The sequence below is a fragment of the Oryctolagus cuniculus genome, chromosome 13, assembly GCF_964237555.1.
Source record: "Oryctolagus cuniculus chromosome 13, mOryCun1.1, whole genome shotgun sequence".
NCBI classification, from domain to species: Eukaryota; Metazoa; Chordata; class Mammalia; order Lagomorpha; family Leporidae; genus Oryctolagus; species Oryctolagus cuniculus.
In genome coordinates, this window is record NC_091444.1 from 51,080,838 (window position 1) to 51,098,996 (window position 18,159).

Sequence of the window (18,159 nt, forward strand, 5' to 3'; positions counted from 1 at the left end):
TGCTGTGCCGATCCGAAGCCAGGAGCCAGGTGCTTCCTCCTGGTCTCCCATGCGGGTGCAGGGCCCAAGCACTTGGGCCATCCTCCACTGCACTCCTGGGCCACAGCAGAGAGCTGGACTGGAAGAGGAGCAGCCGGGACAGAATCTGGCGCCCCAACCAGGATTAGAACCCGGAGTGCCGGTGTGGCAGGCGGAGAATTAGCCTAGTGAGCCTCGCCGCTGGCCCATGTGTACCACCTTAATTGGTAATAGTCTTAGTTTTTGTGCTCATTTCTTTTGCCACCCTACATAGCAGAAGCACTTTGCTACTTGTATTTGAAACTTTTTTTTTCTTAATTTGTTTTTATTTATTTGAAAGGCAGAGATGGAGATTTTCCATCTTCTGGTTCACCATCTAAGTGCCCACAACAGCTGAAGCTGAGCTAGTCCAAAGCCAGGAGCCTGAAATTCAATCCAGGCCTCCCATATGGATGTCAGGCCCCAAGCACTTGAGCCATCATCGCCTGCTGCCTTCCAGAATGTGCATTCATGGGAAGCTGGAATGAGAAGTGGAGCTGGGACTTTATCCCAGCACTCTGATATGGGATACAGGCATCCTAAATAGTGTCTTAACTGCTCTACTAAATGCCTGTGCCTATCTGTTTGATTCTAATGTTTAAAACAGTGCTGTTTTTATTCAACGTGCTTCGGAAATGTAAGCCAACCATAATAATTTGAGAAGGGTTCATACCTTGAAATATTGAAATAATGATTTATACTAATTGTAGGAAATATACTATGGGGTACCCAGTACAAGATCAGGTAGACACATTGGTTCAGGCAATTGGTGAGGGAGGAGACTGGTGCAGGAAGATCACATGGTGATCCAGGAAGCAGAGAGACAGTGAGTACACTCCGCCTTCACACCTGTAAAGGGTTCAGTCATATGGGCTCTACCCCAACAACCTGATCCAGTCTTACCTCTTTCTGAGACTCAATCTTTAGACTCCATCATTCAATGAAATTCCATCCTTATTCAATTAACATAAGACTTTGAGGATCAGTACTTTTAATACTTAGGCCTTGAGGGCTACCCAGATTATTTTCCAAACCTTACTATGTGTCTGTTTTATAAATGTAACTTTTTGTTAGTTATGATATGATTACAGGCTGAGTTGAAACTGATGATGTAGCCAGCGCCGCTCACTAGGCTAATCCTCCGCCTGCCACACCAGCATTCCAGGTTCTAGTCCCGGTTGGGGTGCCGGTTCTGTCCCGGTTGCTCCTCTTCCAGTCCAGCTCTCTGCTGTGGCCTGGGAAGACACTGGAGGATGGCCCAACTGCTTGGGCCTTGCACCCGCATGGGAGACCAGGAGGAAACACCTGGCTCCTGCCTTTGGATCGGCACAGCACGCTGGCCGTAGCGGCCATTTGGGGGGTGAACCAAGGAAGGGAAGACCTCTCTCTCTCTCTCTCTAACTCTGTCAAAAAAAAGAAACTGATGATGTAGGTGGAGTGAAATTAAGTAAGGTTTTATTAGCCTTGTTAATGATGTGCTGTGTATTCTTTTTATTTATTTATTTATTTCACAGGTAGTTATAGAGAGAGAGACAGAGAGAAAGGTCTTCTTTCCGTTGGTTTACTCCCCAAATGGCCGCTACAGCCGGCACTACGCCGATCCGAAGCCAGGAGCCAGGTGCTTCCTCCTGGTCTCCCATGCGGGTGCAAGGCCCAAGCACTTGGGCCATCCTCCACTGCCTTCCCAGGCCACAGCAGAGAGCTGGACTGGAAGAGGAGCAACTGGGATTAGAACCCAGCGCCCATATGGGATGCCGGCGCCGCAGGCAGAGGATTAACCAAGTGAGCCACGGCCCCAATCTGCTCTGTATTCTAACAGCCGTGAGAAGTGTTTAAGCTCTAAAAAGGGGAGTGATGTGGTAAATAGTCCGCAAAGAATGGATGAGAAGAGATCAGGAGTGGATGAAGGGAAGGCGAGGAGGCATTTAGGATTAGGAAAATTTAGGATTAGGATTAGGGCCAAGTTTGTAAAGCAGATTGTGAGTTCATTGTTGGATGAATTGATTTTGAGGTTGCTCTGATAGGGATATCAAGTGAGCATTTGGATATATGCAGAAAATATCATCAAATATGTTGAAGGCTGCAAAGACTAAGATGAAAAAATGTCCATTCAACTTACTTAGTATGGTAACTGTAATAAGGGATGTTTGGGTATATAGCTGGGCTCAAACTAGATTGAAGTAGGCTGAGAAGTGTGAGATGAAGTTATTGAAAAATTGTTGCCAGTTACTTCAAGAAAATTTGCTCTGAATGGGAGGAGTGGCATGGGTAATAGTTGAAAATAAAGATGGGTTCAGTGGGTAGGAGAGATCCAAACATGTTTCCATGTTGACCATAAGCATCTAACAGAGAACACCAAATGTGGTACCCAGGACAATGGAGGGAGAATCCACGTTTAGCTTCCTACTGGATTTGGATCTCAATCCCGAGCCTAGTAGTGACTGGCTTCAGAAGATAGAATATCTCCTCTAGGTGTAAGGAGTGAAGGGGAAGTAATTTTCCTAATTCTCTATTGTGTTCATCAGGTTCTAAACAAGAAACTTAACAGGGTATTTAAATTAATGTTAAATTCCCAGTAGTTTAACAGGGAACATTTAACCTAGGAATTACCAACTTTGTAGAGGGTATATAGCAAGGGAGTGAGAGCTCTATAAAGAGTACAGGAGTACCAGGTGGAATGTGCAGCCATGTTTGTGAGGGCTGAGCAGAGCACCCAAGGAAGTAACAAGACCCAGACCTCCCCAGAGAGGTGCAGTCATGGCTCACTGGATGGCAGAGACATTGACTAAGGTGTTGCTCTGATTAGAGCTAAATCTGAAGCTGTCCATAAGGAGGTGCCATGCTGTGGAATTCCCTGCTGACTCAGTTGGCTTACTGAAAGCCACTTCTAGGAATGCAAAGGAAGCTGCCCTCAGGGACTTGCCACATACTGCTGGCAATCTAAAGCCTTACAGGTAGAGGGTACCAGGTGCTCAAAGGATAGTAAAAGCCAGTGCCCTCTTGTTTCTTAGCAGCCTTCTAAGTGCAGGACAGCCAGCAGCTGGTGTTGGAAAAATGTTTTAAGGGTCTACCTCTAATATCAGAGGTAATGGAGCTGAGAGTTAATTGACAAGTAGTGTACCTATTATTAGTCTCATTAGTGAAGGAGACTAGTTCACAAAATGAGATAATTATAAAAATATTTTTATCAGATTGATGTTTTATTAAACTCTGCCTTGTTAGTGTTTAATTTCTCAGCATAAAACTGGTTTATTAAGCTAATTGTCCTTTTCTGTCAGTGTCGTCTTCTGTGCTGAAGGCACCTATTTTCCCATCTACACTTTGGTATCATTTACAACTTAAAATGAGTCAGGATATTTTGGTTTAGTTAAGGTTCCTCTTATCACTATCAACACCAGTTCATCTGTTTCCCTTTGTATCCTTTGACCCTTAAATTTATTTGATGTGATGATACTACAGCTCTTAGCTTTCCTACACTGTTGCTGCCAAACCGGATTTGAAGGGTCAGGTAATGGAAGATTGTCTAGTAGGAATCTGTCATAAAAAGCATTAGACAGCTTAAATGCTGAGGATCTGATTAAGCTCTGTGTTTTCTTTCCTTTATCAGAAATTTCATTCACTTCTTGCTATTTTTACAACAAAGCCTTCAAAAAGGCTGTTTCTTAACCTGACAGTACTGATATATATATATATATATATATTTTTTTTTTTTTTAAGATTCACTTTATTGAAAAATAGAAGAGGAGAGACAGTTTATCCATCTGTTGCTTCACTTCCTAAAGTGCCACAATAGCTGTGACTGGGCATGGTGGAAGCCAGGGACCCAGAACTTCATTTGGGTCTCCACATAAGTGTCAGGGGCCCATCTTCTACTACCTTCCTAGATGCATTAGCAGAGAGCTGGGTAAGAAAGCAGAGCAGCCCAGACATGAACCAGCTCCCTAATATGAGATACCAGCATTCCAGGAGTCAGCTTAATTAATCTGTGCCACAACACTGGCCCCATGATACTGATTTTTTTAAGAATTACTTAATCCCTTTGTGTATGAGTTTGTAGATTGATGCATAATAAAATAATATCGAAAATTTTCAGTATAGAATTTAGTTGTTGGAGCTGGCATTGTGGTGTTGTGGGTTAAGCCCCCCCGCAGTGCTGGCAACCATGAGTGCTGGTTCAGGTCCTGGCTTCTCCACTTCCAGTCTAGCAGCCTCCTAATGTGCCTAGGAAAGCAGTGGAGAATGGCTGAAGTCCTTGATCCCCTGTACCCATGTGGGAGACCTGGATGCAGCTCCTGGCTCCTGGCTTTGGCCTGGTCCAGCCCTGGCCATAGTGGCCAGTTGAGGAGTGAACCAGTGGATAGAAAACTCTCTCTCCATTTCTCTAACTCTGCCCTTCAAATAAATAAAATAAATTTTAAAAAATGTAGTTGTTTTAAATGAAAAGTTTGATCTTACCAAAGTTTAATTCAGCGTGAAGTTTTTTGGAATTTGCATCTGGTACAGATTTATATTTCTTAGCTTTTTATTTTTCTGAACTAAAAAGCTAAAGCAGAAAGGAGTTTTCTGTGTACCTTGGATCCACTTTGAAGTATGAAGAGAAATTTTATATTTTGCCATTTTTTATGTTTATTTAAAATGTTTTTACCTATTAAAATTTTAAGAAAGAGTCAAGAGATCCTTAGTTTTACATTCATTTGATTGAATTATTGTTCTGTTTGCCATTTAAGAAAACAAAAGATCTGAATTCCTGTTAAAGCTTATATGAATTTATTTTTCTCAAAATCTTCGACATTTCTCAGTAGGCAAAAGTAGGTTTTTTTTAACACTGACTCATGAAGTTAAAAAGAGAAACTGAATTATTTATATGCAAGCTGTCAAGAAAATGTTCAGTGCTAATTTCCTTCATCTATCCCCAAGGGATTCTCTGTGCTCTAAGTATCTAGTTTTGGCTGGCTATATAGTAGGCATCCATTCAGCTTTTGTTGAGCTGGGTGATATATCAATTAGAAGTTTTTTTATTATATTCTTAGTGATTTAGGACTTGTAATTTTCTTTGTTGATTTTTCAGGATTGCAGGAATATGTGGAAGCTGTCTCTTTCCAGCACTTCATCAAAACACGATCATTAATCAGTATGGATGAAATTAATAAACAGTTGATATTTACAACTGAAGACAATGGGAAAGAAAACAAGACTGTGAGAATTTAAAATCATATTTCACATTTATTGCATATTTCATGTAATAGCATAATCATTATAAGAGAGTTATGGGTTAGTAATGCTAAGATTCAGATGAGAATGTTCTTTTTAAAGTGTGGTTTCATAGATTCTCAACTAGGAATGTAGTCTTTTTAAATATTTTGGTTAGTGGATAGAAGAACAAGAACAACCTTGGGTATATTGGAGGAAGTAGTACTTTTTACCTCTAAAGCATTATTGAGTGATAACTCTCTAAGTTTATTTTTTATTTTATCATATTTTTTCAGTGTGCTCTTTAAAACTATTGTATTTAATCCTTTCATTAGCCTTTTGAATGAAAAATTGTCCCATTTTATAAAAAGAAACAGGCTTTTAAATATTTTTAGTAACTTTTCAAAAGCCACACAAGTAGTAAGAATTTGAAACCAGGTGTTTTGAATGTAAGCCTGTGCCCTTGTCCACTCTACTAGCGCCTCTCAACATGTGCTGTTGGGATCCATTGCATCAGGTACCTACCTCAAAGGATTGTTTTAGAGGATTTGACTTAAAGGTTTTTAATTAGGCAGTATATAGCACTTGACACATGTGCACTCAGGAGTTCATTGTTATAAAGAAGTTGCTACATAGTGAGAGCTGTTAATCACTTTTAAATGCTTGAATCTGAAATTTATGAAGCTCCTCTGAATGAAAAAAAAAAAAAGAGAAGCTTTTGCAGTTTGACTTTTAAATATGCAATTTTTTTTCCTCCTGGATTTCAAGATAACAGCATTCAGTTAACAAGATAGACTGTTTTGAATTTTTGTACATTTTTTTAAACATCATTCAAACATGCAGGTTAGGTAGGCAGGATGTGGAAGAAGCTTCAAAAACAAAATTTTCTTTTTTTTTCCAAAAATTTATTTATTTATTTGAAAGTAAGAGTTACAGATAGAGTGGGAGAGACAGAGAATCTTCCATCTGCTGGTTCACTCCCCAAATGGCTGCAACAGCCAGGGTTGAGTCAAGTAAGAGCCAGGAGCTTCATCTGGGTCTCCCTTGTGGGTAGCAGGGGCCCAAAACTTGGACCATCCTCTGCTGCTTTTCAGAGGGTGTTAGTGGAGAGATGCATCTGAAGTGAAGCAGCCAAAACACAAACCACTGCCCATATGGAATGCCAGTGTTACAGGCGGCAGCGTTACCCACTATGCCACAATGCTGGCCCCAAAGTAAAATATGCTTGAATATCAACTAAAGGTTTAATACTACAAAATGAAACTAACATGGCATGGCATATAACTTACTTTAAGGAAGCCATGTATTTCAACTTTTTAAAATATACTAAGTTTATTAGGAAGGAAATTCATTTTGAGAAGTGAAATTCCTTCATAATGAAGATTGTATTACAGAACGAGATGAGTCTAATTTGACATGCCTTCTTGAAAACATTACTAAAGTACTACATCTCTCTAAATCTAAGTGAAAATATTGGGGGAAAGGCAAAAACAATGGAGAGTAAGTACATTATTTTTAGGATGCAGGAACTAAATAATTCTAAGTTTATGATGGCATCATGGACTTCAAATTGTTAAGACCATATTCATAAATAACTTTTCCTTTTAGTGCTCAGGATTCTTGGTGCTAAATATTCTGATACTTTGATAGGGAAAGGTATTTTGCTGTGACTTGCCTATTGTGAATGTTGTTAAAAACCTTTAAATTAAAAAAAATTAAAATTAATTTTAAAAGCTTTTTATTATGGAAATATTGCAAGCAATCAGAAAGGTAGACAGCATGGAAATATAGCCACCACCATATGCCTATTTCATGGATTTAATAATTGTTTACATTTTACTATATTTGCTTTCTATAGATATTTTTGGCTAAGCCACTTTAAGATAATCAGAGACATCATGATATTTCACCCCTAAATACTTCAGTGTCCTTCTTAAAAATGCCATTTTAAGTAATTTTTCCTAGTATTAGATTATCAGATAGAATTTATTTCTTTGATAGTACATTATTTGGAATTTGTTATTTTTTAAAGTATCTTTCTCCGAGATCAACTAATTTATAACCATGGAACTCCATGTAAGAATACAGAGAACATAAATATTTTCTTAAGAAAATGTCACTTTTATGAATGGCCTTCAAAATGTAAATCCCTCTCCACACACATACAAAATCTACCCTTCCTAAAAAATATTAAATCTCTGATAAATTATAATAAATCTTTTTTTTTTTTTTTTTTTTTTTTTGACAGGCAGAGTGGATAGTGAGAGAGAGAGACAGAGAGAAAGGTCTTCCTTTTTGCCGTTGGTTCACCCTCCAATGGCCGCCGCGGCCGGCGCGCTGCGGCCGGCACACCGCGCTGATCCGATGGCAGGAGCCAGGAGCCAGGTGCTTTTCCTGGTCTCCCAGGGGGTGCAGGGCCCAAGCACCTGGGCCATCCTCCACTGCACTCCCTGGCCACAGCAGAGAGCTGGCCTGGAAGAGGGGCAACCGGGACAGAATCCGGCGCCCCGACCGGGACTAGAACCCGATGTGCCGGCGCCGCTAGGCGGAGGATTAGCCTAGTGAGCCGCGGCGCCGGCCAAAATCTCTGATAAATTATAGAAACAAAACATCACAGACACATTTGTGATGTAATTTAAAGGGCATCAGAATGATTGGAAAGCAGGCTTTAAGCTGCTTATCCAGCTCTGCTGTTAACTAGCTATATTATCTATGGTGTTTTCTGAACCTAATTTCTTAGGCTCTGCAGGGAGGTTGTTGGACTAGATGATCTTTGAATAGTCTATACAGTATCTGGTTTCACGTATTGGATGCACAGCAACCAGAGGAATCTAACTAAAATTTCCTTTCTTAATTCTCCATTACCTATTAAGATTCCTTAATGTGACAGCCTTACTTCGCTAGCTCCCTAGACTCATGCTGTACTAATCCTTACTTTAAACTTTGCTCGAAAGTGATAACCTTCCTAGTCCCTCAGATATAGCACACAATTTTTCCTTGCATGCTTTTGCCCTTCCCACTGCCTGATATGTCCTTTGGTGTAATTGCTGCTTCGCCAAGCTAAGTGCCATGTGTTCTTTCAACAATTGGGCATTACCTCTGCTAGTAAGAACCCAGTAGAGAAAGACATCGATGAGAAAGAAACTGAAACCAGTGGAAAGAAAAGATTTAACACTGATGGAAATGATGACAGCTAACATTTACTATTTACTTTGTGTTGGGCATTATACCAAGAACCTGGTAAATGTTATCGCATTTAATCCTTAAAATAAACCTCTGAGGTAGGTACTGTTATCCCATTTTACAGATGAGGAAACTGAGGTTTAGAGAGATGAAATAACTTGCCCAAGGGCATACGCCTTATGAAGCAAGGTCCTGGAAGAGGTGGGTGGAGATGGGTCAAGGTCATTTGGAAGAGTTAACCTCAAACACGAGGAGGGACAACTCATCATCTGAGACTGGAGCATAGAAGGTAAAAATGGATGTGGATATGAACAAGGGTTTGTTTTTTTGTTTTGTTTTTGTTTCTGTTTTTTTTTTTTTTTATTTGTTTGCTTGTTATTTTGTATGGATAAAGATAATTGAGAGAGAGATTGTGCGAGGTGATCTCACAAATGACCAGGCTAGTGAAAGTAGGTAAGATTATCTGCTGAAAGTGAAGGTTCATTTGAGAAGAGAACTGAGCAGAGTGGTGAAGGTTTGGAGAGGCTGGAGTGAGCAAGTGTAAGGATAGATAGAGGGATTAGGGAATAATTTGTAGCGGTACGAACTCTGTGTAGCTGTGATTATTTTTTAACTCAGGTGCTCAGCCACCTGAATAAAGAACTAAGTAGATTTAGTATTGATTCAGGATTCTGTTCCTGCTGGGCAGATGTAGTAGAAGATAATGGGGTCTTAGGGAATAGAGGATATGGTGAGAAAGTAAGAAATCTGGATGATCTGGCTGAGTAGGGAGAGAGGAAAGGCCAGAAAGGGACTAAATGACAGAAAAATATGAGTGGATGACAAACTTGAAGGGGTTTATAATTTGACATTTAAATAAGTGATTGTCATGCAGTCATTAGGCCTTATTTAACAGTGTTTTCATTGCCTATATCAAGTGAAGTTAGGAATGGTTTTAGATTGACAAAAATATCTTGAAGTTCTGTGATGCAGTTCCCTACCCAATACATGGATTCTAATAATATCCCAAATGATCATTAAGCAAAATGGATTGTTTTATTTAGAGATTAGAATGACCAATCTGCTGTTGATTTTGTACTTTGTTATAAATATGATAATACCATAGTCAGTGTTTTTCACAGTATATTTTCTTTGTGTGTGTGTTGTTTCTGTTTTGTTTTGTTTTTGTTTTTTACCAGCCTTCCTCTGATGCACAAGATAAGCAGTTTGTTACTTGGAGATTGAAAATCACACCGGTTGATTACCTTCTGGGAGTGGCTGATTTAACTGGCGAATTGATGCGGATGTGTATTAACAGTGTGGGGAACGGGGACATTGACACCCCCTTTGAAGTGAGCCAGTTTTTACGTCAGGTTTATGATGGGTTTTCCTTCATTGGCAACACTGGGCCTTACGAGGTTTCTAAGAAGCTGTATACCTTGAAACAAAGTCTGGCTAAAGTGGAAAATGCTTGTTATGCCTTGAAAGTCAGAGGTTCAGAAATCCCGAAACATATGCTGGCAGATGTGTTTTCAGTTAAAACGGAAATGATTGATCAAGAAGAGGGTATTTCTTAGAATGATATCACTCAGTTATTTTGAGAACTCCTAAGAGAGACCAATTTGTACAAGACTGTTATTTAGTGTTTCATTTGACTTTGTTGTGGCTTTTACGTAGAAATGCTTTCAGTTGTACTTGTTTTAAATTGTACACAAGCTGTACATAAAATTATCCAAATGAGTCATTTCTTATATTCATGAAAAATTTGCATACAAATGTTTGCATACATGCCTAATTTGGACTTTTTGCAGGTTAACCATCATTTATCTTTGTTATGCAAACATGCTTTAGATTGCACTTTCTGCCATGTCTGTATTAATTTACTTTGTGAATTTTGCAGTGGTAGTTTTTAGTGAAAGCCATTTATAAATTAAGTTGGTGACTTTGAGAGAGATATATATATATACACATATATATATATGGTAAACATTTCTTAAACTGTGCACTTGTGCTTCCTGTTTAAATTTCTTGGTAATATTGTGCCACACCTCCAAAATAAGATTATTTTGTGGAACAAGAACTGAAAATTAATAAGCTGCCAATATTTTTAAGTTCAAGTTTATGAAGAATTATAGTGAAAATTCATATTATGGTCCAACTTTAGGCCTTTTTGAATTTGTCTGAAATAGCCTCCCAGAAAAACTGACAGATGTTATTTCTTTCTTTAGTTTTTTGTTCTTTATCACTGAATATCTGATGGAAAAGTGGAGCTAATATTGTAATGCTTTCAGTGTTAACAGTTGAGTTGAATTATATATTTGTGCATACAATTTAAGAACTTTTAATACTGATTATTTTACCACTTCGTTGTTATTTGGCATGTTTGGAGGCTTTCCTATTCTAGCATCTATTAGAAATTACATTAAATAATTCTAATGCAGTTTTGAGATGCTAAGTTAATCCAAGAGTTTTCCTGTGGCATTATCTAATAAATAAAAGTTGCCAAAGAAAATTTACATTCAATTCAGCAATAAGATAATTGTCAACACAGTTGAGAATAACAGTGGTAGTCTAGTAATATTTAGAATTGGAATTTGCCTATTGAAATTAGTTGTAGATTATCATTTGTGATGTGAAACTGACTTGAGCCTAGCACTGTTGGCCCACAACCAGACATTTCCAATTGGTTTGATGAGTTTTGAGAATCTAAATACTAAATTTTATTTTTGGTAAGATTAGTGCTCTGTGTGTAAGGGCTGATTCTTTTAAAATGTAATTTTCCAAGACATATCACCTAAAGGAAAATAAAATGTGGACATGCTTAATAAATTAGGTTTGCTTGTTTGTGTGCTTTGATGATAGTGGGTTTTTTGTTTCCACATTCTGTGGTACACTGCAGAGATATAGTCAGTCCCATTGCATATCTTGTTTCTTCTGCCCCCTTGAAATTAAATTTATAATGGTAAATGTAAAATAATAATGGATTGAAGAATGTTTTACAGATGTTGAAAATTGTGGTCTTTTGAATAAAATATTAAAATATAGGAGTTAAGTTTATTCTTTGATCATCTTGAGAAATAATAAAACTACTGTAGAATTTTTGGTTGAAATGTGAAACCTAATATAGACTAGCTAATATGGAGATCTATTATATCTTTTAAAAACCCAGAGAAAGGAGATTTTTCTGATAAGTTAACTGAGGTTGTCAGTGAAGTTCTCAAGATTCCGTAGTCCTTTCTTTCTGCTCTGTCAGCATCACACTGTCTTCAAGTCACTCCCCTGTGATTGCAGGGTAGTTACTGCATTTGCAGGCATCAAGAATACTTGACACCGGTGAACAGAAAAGTAGACTTCACTGTACTTCCTTAAGAGTAAAAATACCTTTCCATAAGCTCCCAGGGAAGATTTCCCTTCACATTTCATCGACTCAGTGGCTGCATTCCCTTCCCACTAACCCAGTTCCCTGACCACAGAATGAGTTCACCTTAATACACCAATTCATTCATCTGAGAGGAAAAGGGCAAACACAGTCAGAGAAAAGGGAAAATGGCCTATGGGTAGGCAGTCAGTAGCTTTGAGTAACTTGGTACCATTGCTGCTGGTATAGTTTCATAATGTGTGTAATAACTAATACAGTGGGTGTTGCACTAAGATGATGGAGGATCTCCAAACATTCTGAATCTCTCTGTTTTAAAAACACTTGCTGTGATAGCATCATCTGTTATAATATTTTTCATCTTTGTTATGAAAAGAAACTGGTTCAAGATTATATGGCAATTTGCTGGCAGAATTCTAAACTGAAATCAAATTCTTTGTTTCATAAGTAATTTCCTGCATGTATCAAATCATTGGGTTTTCCAAATAGACATTTGAAAGCCCTAGGGCTTTTTTAAGATTCCTCAAAAGAACAGTGGTATCTGAAGGAGAAATTGGCAGAATGGATCTTTACTGTATGAAAAAGACTTTAGATTCAAATACAAATATATTTAAAGTGTGGAAAATGATTCCATGTGTACTAGTATCAGATAAGACAGACTTTAAAGATTTCTTTTTGCTGGAGATATAAATTATAATAAATTATAAAGAGATACTGAGATATAATAAATGATAAAACAATATATTCTAAATATATAACAATTGTAAATGTACATATATGCACCCAATAACAGACCTCCAAAATACATGAAGCAAAAATCTTGCAGAAATGAAAGAAGAAATAAAATGTAACAGGAATTGGAAATTTTAATACCCCACTATCATTAATGGGTAAAAGAACAAAACAAAGTTGATAAGGGAGAAGATTTGAGTAACTCCATAGACCCCTGGGACCTAACAGACATACTAAACATTCCAGACAACAACAATACACATTTTTCCTCAAGTGTACGTGGAACATTTGCCACAGAATGTCAGGCCACAAAAAAAAAAATCTCAGTAAGTGTTTTAAAAAGACATGAAAAGTGCTGGCGCTGTGGCGGAGCCGGTAAAGCCGCCACCTGCAGTGCCAGCATCCCATATGGGCGCTGGTTCGAGGTTCGAGACCCGGCTGCTCCACTTCCAATCCAGCTCTCTACTATGGCCTGGGAAAGCAGTAGAAGATGGTCCAAAGCCTTGGGCCCCTGTACCCTCGTGGGAGACCCAGAAGAAGCTCCTGGCTCCTTGCTTCGGATCCGTGCAACTCCAACCATTGCAACCATTTGGGGAATGAACCAGCAGATGGAAGACACCTCTCTCTCTCTTTCCCTCTCTCTCTCTCTTGCTCACTCTCGCTCTCTCTGTGTGTGTAACTCAAGTAAAATAAATACATCTTTTAAAAAAAAAGACATGAAGTACATTCTCAGACTAGAATCTAGACATCAATAACAGGAGGAAATTTGGGAAATTTAACTAATAGAAATTAAGCAACACACTCCTAAATAAGCAGGAAACTGGAAAATGAGAGGAATGAAAACAAAACAATCATGCAACAATTTATGGGATAGAGTGGTAGCAAGTTCAGATACAACTTTATAGCTTTAAATGACTATTAAAAAAAGAATGATGTCAAATTTGTAACCTAAATTTCAATCATAAGAAAAAGAGCAAACTAAACTACAAAGAAAGCAGAAGAAAGGAAATAAAAGATTGGAGCAGAAATCTGAAATACAGAACAGGAAAATCTAGATTAGGAACCTTGTATAAAGGAAATTTTAAAATGTCTTCATATGGTACCCTTCATAATAGGTACCTACATAGGATGCCGGTGTTGCAGGCAGCGACATTACCCACTATGCCACCACGCTAGTCCCTGTGTTTTATATCTTAACCAGTAGTTGTCTCGTTTTTTCCTCTCCGTTTGCTGTCTTGTTTTATATACGGTGGGTGGTTGTTGGTTAACCTGTTAATTTAATTTTCAAGTTACAGGATGGTAAAGGCAAGTTGTACTGCACTAAAAAGGATTGACTATCAGATGGAGACAGAGACTGATAGGACTTCAACTCTCCCCTTCTAGGAAGAAGTTGCTCGTGCCTTGATTGCATGAGGAAGCACTGCTTCACAGCAGGTGGAAGCATATGCTGTTTGAAGTGTAAACCTAGCTACAAAGGTGTTGTGAATGCAGGGCGTGGCTCTACTGGGCACTGACCATTACTTGGTTCTACGCTTGCCTTCTAAACTGTCTACTACAGGGGGTGGAAGCCTGGAAACCATACCTCCTTGATTCTTTCAGAGAATGTTGTTCGCACTCTACTGATAATGAGAGGCACAAGTACCATTTGGAGGACAAAAGAGAAACAAGCCATTACTATTTCTTCAGCACCAGAGGGCAGGCGTATTAGGCGTGTTCACGTGGCATACGTGAGGTTTTGCAGGTCTTCTGCATTCTGTTCATCACACGCTTCAGTGTTGCAGGCAGCTGACATCATCAGCCCTGGTTTCCTGCAATTCCGTGACTGTGTCGTTTCCTGAATTCACTGGCAGATTGTCCTGACCTTCCTTTCCTCCAGTCTTTCCAGTGTTTTGGAAGCACCTGTGTTAAATCCTTTCCTGGCTATAATACCTAGAATGATTTCTGTTTTCCTGATTGGATGCTGACTGATATAGTTTTCAGATATGAAACACAGATGGGTTATAAGCACAGGAAAAGTTACACAATCATGGTTTAAATAAGAGAACTGCAAATTGGAACGGTAAGTTACCACTGTTCACTTATCAGATATGTTAAGCTTTGAAGTTCAACAGCACCATGTTTGGGTGAAACAGACACACTGCTATGAAAAGTATTCTGTGGCATAGCGGGTAAAGCGCCTACAGTACTGGCATGCCAAATGAGTGCTGGTTCGAGTCCTGGCTGCTCCACTCCTGACCCAGCTCTCTGCTATGGCCTGGGAAAGCAGTGGAAGATGGCCCAAGTCCTTGGGCCTCTGCACCTGCGTGAGAGACCCAGAAGAAGCTCCTGGCTCCTGGCGTCAGATCAGCCCAGCTCTGGCAGTTGTAACCTGGGGAGTGAACCAGCAGATGGAAGACTTCTGTCTCTCTCTCTCTGCCTCTCTGTAACTCTGCCTTTCAAATAAATAAATCTTTTATAAAAAAAGTAGAAATTAATACTGATCTATATTCTAGCGATTTGGGGAATAATTATTGAATTTATCCCTACTTTTGTGAAGTTGTATGTTCAAAAACTACTCACTATAGCATTATTTTGAATATCAAAAACTTTGAAACATCAGTGTCCTTCAGTGGAGAACAAGTAAATTATACTATAACCATACAATTAAATGTTATAAAGCTATTAAAAACAATGGGATAGCTCTGCACGAACTGTTACCGAAAGATAGCCAAGTTATTTTAACTGAAAGAATAAAAAGTGTATATTTTCTACAGCTCTCCAAATTTGCCTCTTCCAGTATCCCAGATTCTACAGTCCTTAGACTGCACTGAGACTTTCACTAATCTTATTACCTGTGAACTGCTCATTAGCATCTTAGTAGTTCCTTTTTCTGTAGCTCAAGTTCCACTGCCCATCATTACTACTCTGCATATACACTCGGATCTCATTCCTCCCTTGCTTCATCAGACTCACTGGCAAAACTGCAACCCAGATTCAATCCACCTGTCCCTTGGACGATGAAAAGTTTGGGAAAAATAACAACACTGACTGGCCTCCCTCTAAGTTTATGAACATAATTGCTGGAAATCCTATTTCCTCAGTACATGGATTCTTCCTTTCATAGATGACTGTTTCACATTGTCTTCTTTTTTCCTCCAAATCCTGTACCTTCTTATCCTCTCACCCACCTTGGCTAATGGCAAAGAAAACTGAAGTAGTGAGAATAGAATTTCCACAATTTCATTACTTCTCCCAAAGAACCAACACTTGCGCTCATGTACTCTGCTTTTCTGGTTAGTCCTGTTCACACTTAGTTATCTAAGACCAGTCTCTCCTGTTCGAGGTCCAGTTCTCAATGATTCAAGGATTACTCTGGCAGTACTCACCACTACACTCTACTGAAGCTCCCCATCAACATACAAATGCTTCTATTTTGTATATCTTGAAAAATTTTATCCTCACTTCTTAGTGGTCCCTGCTTCCATTTTGCTTTTCCCCTTTGCAACAAAACCCTTGGTTGCTGGGGAAGGGCTGAGGCTGAAGCTAGGAGTTGAGAACTCAATCCAGGTCTACCGTGTAAGAACTCAGTCATTTTGAGCCATCATGGCAGCTTCCGAGGGTCTACCTTAGCAGGAAACTGGAGTCAGGGATTCAAACCCAGATACTCTGAAATGGGAGGTGAGTGCCTTAACCAGTGCTTTAACTGCTAGGATACACACAGGGCCCCTAGCATATTTAAATGTGTTCAAAACATGTATGTCAGATGACGGTTAGACCACCAAAACAAAGCCTATTTTATGATAAAGTGTTGAGTATTTTCAGGTGACTTCTTGAATATCTGCATCCAAAAGATGCTGGCAGTACACTCCACTGTAGAGTAATGGTTGCTTACCCTGTGATCCCATGACTGCAGGGGAGCTGCGGCTTGCTGCCGCCGCCGCCCAGCATCACAAGAGTGTCACGCCTTGCACGCATCACTAGTCTGGGAAAAGATCCAAATGCCTAATCCAAAGTATGGTTTCTACTGAGTGCATATTGCTTTTACGCATCATAAAGTCAAGTAATCTCAAATTTAATCACATTAAATTGGAAACATCTTAGCAATCCTGTTTTTTTTTTTTTTTGATTTCCAAAGAATTTAATTAGACTTTCAGAGGACTCTAAAAATCTGCATTTTTCACAAGAACCCAGGTGATTCTAGGTTTTGAATGCAAGTATAGTTTAAGAAAGTAATTTTAACCTTAATTGTGTGTCAGATTACATAAACAATAAAATTAAATTATAAGCCATGTAATTGAACAATTTCTTTATATTAAAATATACCTAAATATAAAGATTTTTAAAATGAAATCATTTGTAGTTAAAAAAAGATAAGTATGCTAAACCAAAAGCTATACCACAATGAGAAACACTAACAGCAAATCCAAGTACAAATGAAGATACTCCTCTGAATTTGCACATTTTATCAAGCATCAAAAACCACTGATCTTTTTGTCCTTTTCTAGTACATAATTCCATATCCACATTCTCTGCATCTGATTGGATCCCTGAGTTATATACTTCATTTTCTCTTTCTTTCTTTCTTTCTTTCTTTCTTTCTTTCTTTCTTTCTTTCTTTCTTTCTTTCTTTCTTTCTTTCTTTCTTTCTTTCTTTTTTTTAATTTTGACAGGCAGAGTGGACAGAGAGAGAGACAGAGAGAAAGGTCTTCCTTTGCCGTTGGTTCACCCTCCAATGGCCGCCGCGGCCGCACCGCGCTGACCCGATGGCAGGAGCCAGGTACTTCTCCTGGTCTCCCATGGGGTGCAGGGCCCAAGCACCTGGGCCATCCTCCACTGCCTTCACGGGCCACAGCAGAGAGCTGGCCTGGAAGAGGGGCAACCGGGACAGAATCCGGTGCCCCGACCGGGACTAGAACCCGGTGTGCCGGCGCCGCAAGGCGGAGGATTAGCCTAGTGAGCCGCGGCGCCGGCTTACTTCATTTTCAGTGTGACATTCTCCGCAAATATATATCATAGGCTGCTGCTTTGGGGGCTGAACGTCCTTTTGGGTGTCCATTGTTGGTCCCTGTGTAGCCCAGAGAAACTCCTCAGCGGCACCAAACAGAACCCGGTGCACTGCTGTGTAATCCTGTGTTTTTATCTAAAAGGCTTTAGAGGTTTTAGTTTTGCCTTTTCCCATTTAGGTTTAGAATCAATCTGGAATTTATTTTGATAATTTATTTTGATATCTCAGGGTATGGTGTGTGGTATGGAGAAGAGAAGCTATCTTATTTTCCAAAGTAAACTGGAAGTTTATCCTTTCCCCATCAATTTTCAATGTCATCTGTATTGTATTCTCGTATGAACCATGTTTTTTTTTTCCTCTTTCTGTCCCATTGACCTATTTGCCTATCTCTACGCCAAAATTGCACTTTTATAACGAATCTGGACAACCTATTCCCATATTGTTTTCTAAATTGTCTTGATAGTCTTAGCTTCTTTTGTCTTCTAAGGGAACTTCAGAATCAACATGTTAAATTCCTTGAAAACCTTTCAGGAATTTTTATTTTATTTATTTAAAAAATTTTAACAAACAAAAACTACTTTTTTTAAACATTTTCAATTTTATATTAAATGAAGTCTTGATTACATATGCCACAAAATTAACAAATCCAGCAGATTCT

The 18,159-nt window shown here is 38.9% G+C and overlaps 1 protein-coding gene and 1 pseudogene across 1 annotated transcript in view; one reads left to right on the top strand and one right to left on the bottom strand.

Annotated features, from left to right (window-relative positions):
- Window positions 1-11,453, top strand: part of TSNAX (translin associated factor X) — a 40,441-nt gene extending 28,988 nt beyond the window's left edge. The window contains exons 5-6 of the mRNA XM_002717369.5: window positions 5,126-5,253; window positions 9,609-11,453. Of these exons, the coding sequence (XP_002717415.1) occupies window positions 5,126-5,253; window positions 9,609-9,986 (506 nt within the window). The 3' untranslated portion in view covers window positions 9,987-11,453. The remainder of the gene's footprint in view (window positions 1-5,125; window positions 5,254-9,608) is intronic.
- LOC138844973 (small ribosomal subunit protein mS35 pseudogene) overlaps window positions 1-18,159 on the bottom strand; it is a 71,263-nt pseudogene that overhangs the window by 42,234 nt on the left and 10,870 nt on the right.